This window comes from Meira miltonrushii (assembly GCF_003144205.1).
Source record: "Meira miltonrushii strain MCA 3882 unplaced genomic scaffold FA14scaffold_1, whole genome shotgun sequence".
NCBI classification, from domain to species: Eukaryota; Fungi; Basidiomycota; class Exobasidiomycetes; order Exobasidiales; family Brachybasidiaceae; genus Meira; species Meira miltonrushii.
Genome location: NW_020289943.1, coordinates 2,136,304 through 2,147,984, shown reverse-complemented (window position 1 = coordinate 2,147,984; position 11,681 = coordinate 2,136,304). Strand labels below are relative to the sequence as shown.

General features: G+C 42.6%; 6 protein-coding genes across 6 annotated transcripts in view; 4 read left to right on the top strand and 2 right to left on the bottom strand.

The window, feature by feature from the left end:
• Positions 1 to 53: 53 nt before the first annotated feature.
• On the bottom strand, positions 54 to 464 carry FA14DRAFT_118112 (uncharacterized protein; the record flags this gene model as incomplete). The annotated part of the gene is made up of 1 exon (XM_025496268.1): positions 54 to 464. One exon carries the CDS (start codon positions 462 to 464, stop codon positions 54 to 56), a length of 411 nt encoding a protein of 136 aa, XP_025357678.1.
• A 768-nt stretch (positions 465 to 1,232) lies between these two features.
• On the bottom strand, positions 1,233 to 3,089 carry FA14DRAFT_170231 (uncharacterized protein). Its single transcript, XM_025500267.1, has one exon. The coding sequence runs from the start codon at positions 2,923 to 2,925 to the stop codon at positions 1,264 to 1,266; it is 1,662 nt and encodes a 553-aa protein (XP_025357677.1). The 5' UTR covers positions 2,926 to 3,089; the 3' UTR covers positions 1,233 to 1,263.
• Positions 3,090 to 3,827: 738 nt separating this feature from the next.
• On the top strand, positions 3,828 to 4,345 carry FA14DRAFT_163278 (putative VTC1-protein controls Sec18p/NSF-dependent priming of snares and; the record flags this gene model as incomplete). Its single annotated transcript, XM_025499809.1, has 3 exons — positions 3,828 to 4,032; positions 4,108 to 4,200; positions 4,272 to 4,345. The coding sequence occupies 3 exons, from the start codon at positions 3,828 to 3,830 to the stop codon at positions 4,343 to 4,345; spliced, it is 372 nt and encodes a 123-aa protein (XP_025357676.1).
• A 371-nt stretch (positions 4,346 to 4,716) lies between these two features.
• Positions 4,717 to 6,275, top strand: FA14DRAFT_141563 (WD40 repeat-like protein). Its single transcript, XM_025497140.1, has 2 exons — positions 4,717 to 4,754; positions 4,831 to 6,275. The coding sequence occupies exons 1-2, from the start codon at positions 4,745 to 4,747 to the stop codon at positions 6,189 to 6,191; spliced, it is 1,371 nt and encodes a 456-aa protein (XP_025357675.1). The 5' UTR covers positions 4,717 to 4,744; the 3' UTR covers positions 6,192 to 6,275.
• A 533-nt stretch (positions 6,276 to 6,808) lies between these two features.
• On the top strand, positions 6,809 to 7,981 carry FA14DRAFT_117072 (uncharacterized protein; the record flags this gene model as incomplete). Its single annotated transcript, XM_025496210.1, has 1 exon — positions 6,809 to 7,981. The coding sequence occupies one exon, from the start codon at positions 6,809 to 6,811 to the stop codon at positions 7,979 to 7,981; it is 1,173 nt and encodes a 390-aa protein (XP_025357674.1).
• Positions 7,982 to 9,987: 2,006 nt separating this feature from the next.
• The window catches only part of FA14DRAFT_170228 (uncharacterized protein), a gene marked incomplete at its 5' end in the record, with an annotated part of 4,228 nt that continues 2,534 nt past the window's right edge, over positions 9,988 to 11,681 (top strand). The window contains one exon of the mRNA XM_025500266.1: positions 9,988 to 11,656. Within this exon, the coding sequence (XP_025357673.1) occupies positions 9,988 to 11,656 (1,669 nt within the window). The remainder of the gene's footprint in view (positions 11,657 to 11,681) is intronic.

The window sequence follows — 11,681 nt, the reverse complement described above, 5'->3', positions numbered from 1 at the left end:
AGTAGCCAGAAGTGTATATAGGTAGATTAGTCTACATGCAGGTGGTGTGCAATTTAATGCCTTCCGAAATCGATGTTCAAATCCAAGCACATCAAATCAACGTCTGCTTGTGTTTTACCGTTAACGTGAACGTTGAATCGAGCAGGTGGAATTTCCCGTGGTAATTCGACCGTATGGGTGATTTCATATTCACCCTTCTTTTTTGGACATTTAAGTTCTGCATCATTTTCTTCGGCTAATTGACAAACATCAAATCGTCTTGAAAGAAGACGAATGAAACCGAGTTTCACCACAACATCTGCATACGTTCCAGGTTCGATATCTTCATTCACAATTCCTCTTGCGTACACTGTTAGGTTTTGTCCGGGTACGGGTGGATCAGGCTTGACGTTGATTTCCTTAAGGACGACAGCTTCTTGACGTGAACCACAGACTTCCCAAATCCATCCACTGCCAGGTTGCATTTGTGTGTTTGGTAAGGATTCAACAATTTCATTCACATTCTCTTTAACTTCTTCAATTTTAGGTTGAATCCAAACCAATGTATCTTCAGCCATTGATTCTGCCATTAGAGCAGCTTTTGCCATTTCATCGTTCAAATCAACACTTTCTTTGGTTGTTGGTCTTTGTTGTTCATCAAATTGAGATATGTCTATTCCAGTCTTTTTTGCTTCTGATAACATCATATCAACAAAATCAGGTTGACGATCATTGCTTTCGTAACCTCCTTGGTTTCCACCAAAAACTAACTGTTGTGAATCAAAAGGTAATGCGACCGATAATGTTGAAGAGATCAACAAAGGTGCAATAAGCAAAGATCTTGTAAATGTTGAAGTGGCAACCATCTTTGCACAAGAGAGAGAGGGAGAGAGTGATGGTGGATGACAATCAACTCTTTTATCATCCGCTTTTGAATCACACTACCTCAATAAATGCATGCTTGGCTCTCTACATTCATTCAGCCATACGCGTCATCTTGTCAGGCATCAGAACAGTTTATGCAAGCTGACAACAGAGGCGCATGGTATGTATACTGCACCCTACCAGTACCATGTCAAGGAACTCATGCTGCTCAAGAGAAAGGCATCTCTCCAGTATAACAACGTTTCGCTCCACTTTCTCTACTTTTGGGATTTGCGTTACTCCTGAAACAGTACAGTAGCTAGCCTAGGCCTATCTATCTGGAAAAGAGTGATTGATTGAAATTACAGATACTATACAAAATGTGTGTGCTAAAGAAGTGATGATGATGATCAAAGTATCTCAATCCATACTCGTAGGCCCACGGCCACTACTCAAGCTCTTTTGAGAAGAATGTGTTATACTTGTTTGTGAAGATATTCTACGCATAAGAGTAGGTCTAGATGCTAAAGAAGCATGCCAATTCTCAAGTAATGCTCGATCTTCCGTCATGCGATCTTGACTGCTTCGCGGTGTGATTTCCACTCCATTGATTTGTTCTTGATCCATATTTGATTCATCCAATTCCATATCTCCTCCTTCCCATCGTTCTCCATTCGGATCTGAATTAATGATAAATGCAGCCGATTGATCATCTTGATCGTACCTCCGTGAAGCAAATATTCTTTCTTTAGCAGTTTGTCGAGCATATTTCCATTCTTCGCTTGGTCCATTGTATGTGCTGTACATTCCTTCTCCTTGTGCTCCTCGCGGTGTTTCGGTAGCATTTGTTAACTTTTCCGATTTATCAGGTACACGAGCCGAGAATACAACTCGAATCGATTTGTGCAAATAGATTCTAGGTTCCGATTTAGACGTTGATCGACTTCCCGTTCCTTGATCAACATCAATCTTGTCTCCGTTCACATCTCTTTTTGACCGTCTAACTCCTTCAAAGCCTGCTTTACCAGGCTTCACAGGTGCTTGAACGGCACAAAATTGCAGATGGACTGCATAACGTAACGTTTCCTTTGCAGATGCAGGTGCACGATTAGACGTAGTAGCGATGGGAGAACCATTCGGAACAGATTGAAACGTCGCATTTGAATCCAACAAGGGCGTCGTAGGTGAAGCAGCATGACATTTCTGTCGAACAAAAGTTTTTGTTCCAGCAGGCATATCTGTCAAATCATACGGTACCAAAAACACCTTGACAGCAGTCAAGTTAGGATTCTTGATCACAAGTTGGATTTGTCCTTTCGCTGGAACTCTGTAGCCTGGAAAATGAGGCTTCTTGGACTGCTTTGCAGGTCTCGGCAACGTGCGCCTGGCAAACGGAAGTCCTTTGCTAGGAGAGGAAGGGCACATCGCTTGTGATTTCATCATCAATCCATCCATCTTTGCGCTGCTCTCTGCTTCATCTTCACCCAGATCAAGACTTTCCAGACCTGTGTCCAGTAATCGATCCATATAGTAAGTGTCCAGATCAATCGTTCCTACGTATGGACTAGATGGAGATGCTTTGCCTTCTTTGCCTGCCACGCCTTCTAAATTGTAGAAATGAGCAGGGAATTTGAAGTTTATATGCGGTGGACATCTCAACGATGCTTTGCACTTTCCCAGTCCCAGAACTCCTAATTCAGCATCAAAAATGAGCGGTTTAGAGGGTAAAGTAGACATTCTCCCGTTCAACAGAGATTCTTCATACGATCCTACCAGACTACCGAAACTTGACGTTCGCATTCCAGAGTTTGACATACCCACGCCAAGGTTGTGTTCTGAGAATCTTCTTCGTTGGGGAAATATGCTCGAACTGCCTACGGGAGGGGATCGAAAGGGCATATTGGATGCCAAAGGCGATGAACGCCGAAGCGAGCTTGGTGAACCAGGAGAACGCATTGAGCTGAATGGATGATTGAAATGATCTGAGTTTGGCATGTGGGAAAAAGGAGGAGGTGTGTTTTGAAGTGATTTTGACATACGAGGGCTACTGGTTTGACCAGTTGCTAGAGGAGAAGATGTCATTTTGTATTATGTGTTGTCTGTAACTGATATTCTTTCTTATCGAAGCCAAGAAGGTGATTGGATTGATACACTCATCTTTGCAAATTAAGCGGAGTAAATTGGGCGTTTTCGTCTTTTTTTGTGACGAGATTTAGAACATCATCTTTGCCGGGTCTTTGATATGGTAATGATGATCGTATGAATGAAAAGATTCCTTGGCCTATCTCTTGTGTACACTTATTGTTTGTGATCACACCTCCATCACACGAGCAAGGTTACAGTGCAATTTGGGCATCGGGTAAGTGTGTATTTTTCTATTTTTTGTGCATACACGCATGCATGAATGTGGGCATCCATCTTAGGGCGGTAAGCCGCTCTCCTTCATTAGAGGCATATGACTCCTTTTCTTACGTTGGGTACAGCCCTCTCGGTAAGTGATCGGTATCCTTTTAAGCGCGCCTTGCCTAAAACAGCCGTTCGAGACAAGATCTAAAAATGCTTATGTAATCAATTCAATCATCGCCAAATGGTTATGCATATGCCCACGTGTGCAATAGAATCGGCGATAACTTCGATAAGGCTTTTGAGGAGTGATTAAGCGCTAATGATTTTTGACATGCATGCATTCATTTCTGCATTCTATTCGATGTACAGAAACAAAAGGCAGTTCGACCGTACAAATCAAATACGCGCAGATAGACACACTCACACTGTGCAGACGCACACTAAATTACCTCGACCAATGCGTGCGTGAGAGAGGTTTGAATCTACTCACACACACACATACAGAGCACGATTAAAAATCCGACCTTAGAAGATGAACTGAATAGAGTAAAATAGCAAAATCTTCTTTTTTTTTCTCTTCTTGATCGCCATCAGTCGCCCTATTTGTCATCATCATCATCAACTGATACCCCAACATCATGTCTACACAACCACTTCTACAACGTACAGCAGGCAAGAGGATCGCTTTGCCCGTTCGTGTTGAACCAAAAGTCTTTTTTGCAAACGAGCGTACATTTTTATCTTGGCTCAATTTTACAGTTACACTTTCGGCTTTAGCTGCAGGATTGTTAAACTTTGGTGATAATGTTGGTCGTATAAGTGCTGCTATGTTTAGCTTTGTTGGTGAGTAAATCAAAAGGAAACATCGGGAGGATTGCTTGACAGGGTATGCTAACGTGGAGCACTCTTTCTTTCTAGCTATGGCAATCATGGTTTACGCTTTAATCACATACCACTGGCGTGCATCTGCGATTCGCAACAAGGGAAGTGGTCCATACGATGACAGACTTGGTAAGTGTTGGCAACTGCTTAAATCAATTAATTCACTCTTTCTGACATTATCATCTCGATCCTTATTACAGGTCCTACCGTCTTGTCAGTTTTGTTGCTCATCGCTGTGTTGGTCAACTTTATCCTACGATTCCAAGATAATTAAAAGAGAGAGGGGAAATCGAATTACGTCAATTAGGAGAAGAATGTTTATGGTCATTTAATCGAGTTTATGGGCTCCTATGAGCTCCCTTTTTCCTATGATTCTGTATTGTGCATCTTATGCTCTTTGTCCATTCTTTTGTGCAAATTCATACTTTGATTGTATCGTCAGGGTGTAGCACAGGTCTGAACATCTAGAGCTGATGAGTATTGAGGTTATACAGTGTGAGTTTGAGCATGATATCTTGTAAGTCAGGAACGCAGGTGTACACATCCTATGCCTGGCGCGTATTTCACCTTGTGCGTGTGTGTATGCCTGCATGCAAGTGTTAATTTGGGAAATTGAGAAGATTGTTATTTCTTCACACACCACCAGCTCCTTCTCACACATGCATACGTTTCGATGAACATAAGTACGTATAGGTGACAAGAGAATACCTGGATAGAGACATGACATAGCTGACACAATCATCATCTTTCCCTGCATAGACCCGTTCGCCGTTCAGGCACCTGATTCGGTCGAGCATACATTAAGTCATGCAAACGCAACGTGTATCCGATTCAACCACGGCAAAGGTCTATTTGCCGGACACTTTATGGCAATGGGCAGAATGGATGGTTTAGTGATGATATTGAGTACAGAAACAAAAGGAGTTTTGCGAATATTAGAAGGTGGACATGTTAAATCTATCACAAGTGTTGCTTGGTCTCCGTTTAATCGATTTTTGGCAACGGCTTCTTTGGATTGGAATGTGATCGTTTGGGACTTGAAGGATTGCTCGAGAGCTTATACCATTCGATTTGATGCGCCTGTTGCTAGTGTACAGTTTAGCCCGGTGACCAACAAAGTTCTCGTCGTTGTTTTGCAAACACAGCAGGCTTTTCTTATCGACCAGAGAAGGCGGGACAATGTATCGGAAAGCAGCGGCTCATCGACAAAGAGAACAGAACTTGGTGTGGGAAGCGGAGATGCCGGCAGCATATTGTCGGCAACAATTTCACCAGATGGCGAATGTATTGTTTTGGGAACATCTAAAGGTGATCTTCTGATCATTCATCTTGACTCACAACAATTGATTCAACGCGTAAGCAGTGGATCGAGTGGAGTGCGAGAAGTTGCATTGGATAAGTTAGGCAAGACGCTGGTCACCAACTCGAACGATCGAGCGGTCAGATTGTACAGCTTTGCATCTACAAAGTCAGCTGCGAGCATTGAGAATGATAGCATACCAATCCAAGTCAATTGCACTCTGCAACACAAATTTCAAGATTTGATCAATCGGACGCCTTGGTCTGGAATTGGATTTAGCGGAGATGGAGAGTATGTGTTCGGAGGAGCAACACATAAAGCTGCCCATAATATCTACATTTGGGATCGTGGAGCAGGTGTTTTGGATAAGATTTTACAAGGTCCTCGTGACTCGCTGGTGAATGTGGATTGGCATCCCAACAGACCAATGTTGGCTTCTGTTTCACATACGGGCGCTATCAATGTTTGGTTTAATATGCCAACTGAAATTTGGAGTGCATATGCTCCCGGATTTGAAGAATTGGAAGAGAATATCGTTTATGAAGAAAGGGAAGATGAATTCGATTTAGAGGATGAGGAAGAGGTCACCAGACGAAAGAAAGATGAAGAGGAAGCTCATGTGGATATCTTATCGCTTGGTCCACAACAATCTGTTCTTAAGAGGAAGAGGAGGCAACTAGCAAATCGCATGGAAATTGACGGGGAGGAAATAGCAAAAGGAAAGTCTGAAGAGAGCCCTTTTGATGATGATGATGAAGCGTTTGCGATTCCAGTCCGGATTTCACTCGATGTTCCTGATCTTGAGATAGATCAAGATTGATCATTACGATCATTACTGCAATGTATTAACAATTAATAGCATTCAACTTGTATTATAATAAACCTTAATTTAATTAGCGTGTCGAAAAAGTCCGTGCATAAATTGAACACTCTAGCCCTGCGCTGCCCCTCCCCGCGTGGCTTTGGCATGCAGCTTAAGGTAATTTAACTTTGACAGGTGGTCATCGAGAATGTTCGAGATGCTTCACTTGCCACCTTCATCAGATAGGTTCTATCGGGTGATAAAAGTAGCATTGGAGTTGTCCATCATAGCAATATCTCCTCACTACCAACAAGATGACACCTTCTGCTGCAATCGCCCCTTCGTTGGACGTTGTAAACTTCTCTTCAGCTTTAACAACGTCAGCAAGCAGTAATGGACCACAATGGTTAATCAGTGCAGCTTCACGTAATTTTGAATTACCATTACCCGATGGAACAAGTTTATCGATTAGCATCAAAGTTGCCGATTCAACAGGATTACAAAGTAAAGATTATATCACTATAAATGCATGGATGAATCGTAAATTGATCGATGCAAACGGAAGTGAAGATGACGAACATCAATCTGGCTTGCCAATGTCGGGTTTGTTACGCACAGAAGCTTTTCCGTTGGAGATGCATTGTTTACCGCCTAAGCCACGCTATAAGACCTCGCAAGAAGAACCAGATGATAACTCTTTGGCAAGAAGATCAACTCGATTCGCATTTGCTCAATTGGACACCAATAGCATTCAAAACCATTGGACAACACAAGAAAAAGCGGCATTCGTTTGGGTACAATTGTACATCATCATGTCCATGTTACCATCCGAAGAAGCATTCAATATCACCATCAATCATGACCATCTTACTCGTGATTTGATTCAAGCGCTTTTGGATGCTAATTTAGCCATTCCACATCCTATCCCGGGTAAATTGGACGAACCTGCAAAATTGATCACCTATCGTTCAATCTTTTGGCAATCTGCTTTTCCGTTCTCGCATAATCCATGGTTATCGGCAATTGGACATTGGCAAAAATCACCTGTGGATATCGTGCATGACGTACCTGCTCTTTTGAACGATGCAGCAAATGTCTATCATCCACGTAGACCACGCAAGCCAACGGTACGTGATGGTCCTGTATATACGAGACATATCTTGGAACTTGGACAAACATTAACATTTGAACCGATTTCAAGTGAAGATGCGGAATTTGTTAGATTGTTTACAAAATGGCAAAATGATGAACGTGTTGCGATCGGATGGCGTCAAAAAGGTGGAGAAGAAGTTCAAAAGAGATATTTACAAAGTATTGAAGCAAATCCGAGTACGATTGGTTTGGTAGGAAAATGGGATGGAGAACCTTGGGGTTATGTGGAAGTGTATTGGGCCAAGGAGAGTAATATCGGTCGATTCTACAATGCAGAAGATTATGATCGTGGTTTTCATGCTTTGGTGGGTGAACAACGTTTTCGTGGTCCACATCGGGTACGTAGTTGGATGGGAAGTTTGATTCATATGTTATTCGTTCAAGATGCAAGAACACAAAGGGTTGTTTTGGAACCAAGAGCAACGAATGCGGTTATGATAAATTATGCAACGATGTGTGGTGGACATGTAGAAAAGTTGATCGATTTACCACATAAACGTGCAGCTTTGGTCATTTGTCCAAGAGAAGGTTTCTTTCAATTATGCCCTTTGGGACCTTTGACGACTATCAATACGGCTTATCCACGTCATTATCAAAAACAATCATCCGAAACGCAAACGCAAAAGAAGCCAGAAGAAGGCGTAAAGAAAGCGTAAAGAGAGTGAAGACATCAAATTGGGTTCTTCATCACGGTCGTGTGTTCTGTTTCATCCGCAATCGCATCCTATCAAACCCCTTTCAAGAAATGTCGTATAACAATCCTAATTATGTAAACAAAATGATTACCCAATACTAATGACTAACGCAGATTGTGTTCACCGTTGTGATTGTGTCTAAGATCAAATGAGATTATCGGGACCGCGTTTGTGGCTTTTATCCTTTTGTAGTGATTCAACGATATTCGGAAGCCAAGCATCCGTTGACGACAATCGCACTTTCAAATGTGATATTATGCTACAGACGGCCCGAAATTGAAAGATGAGGTGATGCTAATGAAACATGATAAAAGACATAAATAGCGCCATCATGATCACTACCCCCGTCTTTCCTGCAAGATATTTATCCAATACAACAAAGACACACAAAGGTTAGCAGAACTGCATCTCATTCCACTGCATTCAATTAGACTGACAAATTGATTCTGCAGCCCTCATACATATAGACACTTACGATGCAATTGACAAATTTCAGCTTAATGCTTTTGGTTTTGACCATGACATTCTCTGTCAATTTTGTTCAAGGCGCAAACAATAACCCACGTTTTCCGCCACATAATCAAATGGGCATTCGTGTAAAAGGTCCTGGTGTCAACAAACACATTTTACCCAAGCATGGTGGTGGTCATATCGAACTCTGAATAGTGTTGCAAAGGCATGCCAATAGCGGCCCAATTATGGAGAGCAAGATCACATGAACAGTCTGTTAAGCTTTGATCAGTAGTCATTTGCTTTTCGAAACATCATCTTCAAATCTCCTCTTCTAAACACCTGCAATACAACCAATTTCATGTTCATTCTAATATTAGTTCTGTTTGACATTTGATAAATTAGAATCTATCTTCAAATTCTTAACTTTCCAGTATGGTGTAGTGAGTTCATGCAATTCAATTCAGCATTCCAGAAGGATTGATTTTTGTTTGTTGGCATATTGCCAGCAATTGATCCGCTTTTTCATAGTCTTGCGGATCATCTGTTCATATCAAATCATGGCTAAACTCTCTGGAGCGGCAATCATGATATACGAAACTCAAAAAGATGCCGGATGAGGAGAAGCCACTGATGTTATTCGTTAATAAGATCAAACAATGGCGATCGACAAAAAAAGGTGTGGAAGTCCGCCTTTATTGCACCATACAAAAAAAGGGTTCCCTTTGAGTTTATTCTGGCGACGCAAATCGCCGTATCCCTAAATAAATCCTTCTTCAAGTGAACGTTCTGTTTTGTCGAGCCGAGACGGAGTTTGCGTAAAAGGATGAAAAGAAAGAACAAAGGGTCGCCAAGACGACAACAGTATGAGAGTGATGCCGTTAACGAATGGGTAAAAGAAGAAGAAGAAATTTTGATTAAATCGGAAAACGTCGCGGTACCGACAAAACTTCTTGTTGTTAATTGGAATTTTGTAAAAAGACTGAATTGTATGCCACAACGGTCTCCGTTGAAATCAAATTGTCTTTTTTTCGGTGCTCCGTCGTTCAAGGCGTAAATCACAAAAGACGAGAAGAGGGTGCCGTCTCTTCTTTCGAACAATTTCACCGCATACGATGTGATTTATATGACCAATCATACATACGTACGATCGTTTTAATAATTTATTCCTGAAGCGGAGTTTGTGCAAATTATTGAAGAAGGAAAACCTTCTGGTATATTGCCGCCTTTGCGTTTTTTTCTGGAATGATCTGATGACCTTCTTCCTGTCTGTGTGTGTGTCAAATGTCAATCATCACAAATGAAAAAGGGATTTTGTACTGGCAATTGCGCCACAATCCCTCAAGAGACCGAATGATATAAGAAAGGCAAGTGATTTGCTTTTCTCTCCTCATCCAAACCATCATCATCCTCACTTTTGTCCTTTTACCCCAATAATCCCTTTTCCATTTTCCGTCCAAACAAACACATTCATTCATTCAATCTTTTTCTCTCTCTCTCTTTCAAAGTGATCAAAGATGCGTTCAAGCTCTTATTTAGCCTTTGTGGCTTTGGCTATGGCCTGCACTGTGAACGCAGATGGCGGTATTGCCGTGGCACCAGTGGTTGGCAAAGTTGAAGGTGTTGCCGGTCAAACAGTTCAAGGTGTTGGCAACAGCATCAAGCGAAGAGAAGATTTCTTACCTGATCAATTACAAAGACGTGCTTTGCCTGGTATCAATCTCAACGGGATCACAAAACCAGTTGCAAAATCATTGGGTGGAGTAAAAAACATGGTTCCAATTATCAAACGTGAAGAAGCAGAAGATCTTTCGCCAAAGTTCTTCAAACGTCACGGTAACAATCTTCGCAAGAGATTCTCAAAGCGATTGCTCAATGTTGGTGAAGTTTTGAGTGGTGTCACAGGATCAGGATCAAACGATGCTAGTAGTGATTACTCACAGCCTGCTGATGATTATGGTACACCACCTGCTCCAGCTCAAGCTCAAACTGGTACAGGTGGTGATACTGCAACTGGTGATGACTACAATGATCAAGGTCAAACTGGTACTACTGGTACTTCAAGCATCCCAGTAGTTCCAGCCATGCCAGCAATTGGTACGAGCGGAGATCAAGGTGGCGATTACAGTAGCAATCAAGGTGACAGTTCTGTCTCAAGCTTACCAATTGTGCCAAGCGTTTTAGGTGGTGGTGATGATCAATCTGGAAGCGGTACTTCTGGTTTACCCGTCGTCTCATCACTTGTTCCCGGTTTGACTGGTGCTGGTCAAGGTGGCGACTATTCTGGTCAACCTGCAAACGGCAATTCAGGCGGTGATGACTACACCACTCCACCTGCAACTGGAACTCAAGGTGATGGCACTCAAGGTGGTAGCACTGATTACACTCCTCCCGCTCCAACAAGCACAGATGGAACTCAATCTGTTGACGCTGGTGTTACGACTCCTCAACCTGCTTCATCAACTTCTGGTGATGCAACTCAAGCTGTTCCTGCAGTAAATACCACAAATGAAGTTCCGGCTGTAACAGGTGAAACTGCTCCGGTCACAGGCGGCGCAGGAAATGGAGATGATACATCTGCCGATTATACAACTCCAACTGGTACAAACTCAACAACTGATGGTACAACAGAAGCACCAGCGACAACTAACAACGATAGCACAAGTGGTACTACCCCAATTGGTGATGCAACTCAACCTACTGATCAATCCACTGATTCATCTGTTTCAAGTGACGCAACTCAACCTGCCGCAACATCTACAGATGGTACCACTTCAACAGATGACACGACGTCAACCGGTGGCGATGCTGCAACAACTCCTACAACAGATGACACAACGTCAACTGGTGGTGATGCTGCAGCGACCCCTACTACGGATGATACAACATCCACTGGTGGTGATGCTGCAACAACTCCAACAACAGATGACACAACTTCAACTGGCGGTGATGCTGCAACAACCCCTACGACAGATGACACAACGTCAACCGGTGGTGATGCTGCAACAACTCCAACAACAGATGACACAACGTCAACCGGTGGTGATGCTGCAACAACCCCTACTACGGATGACACAACTTCAACTGGTGGTGATGCTGCAACGACTCCTACAACAGATGACACAACTTCAACTGGCGGTGATGCTGCAACGACACCTACTACGGATGACACAACTTCAACTGGCGGTGATGCTGCAACGACACCTACTAC

What these genes read in the sequence shown, in the direction of transcription:
- FA14DRAFT_170231 (XM_025500267.1), bottom strand. Translation starts at nt 2,925, where the DNA reads ATGACATCTTCTCCTCTAGCAACTGGTCAAACCAGTAGCCCTCGTATG.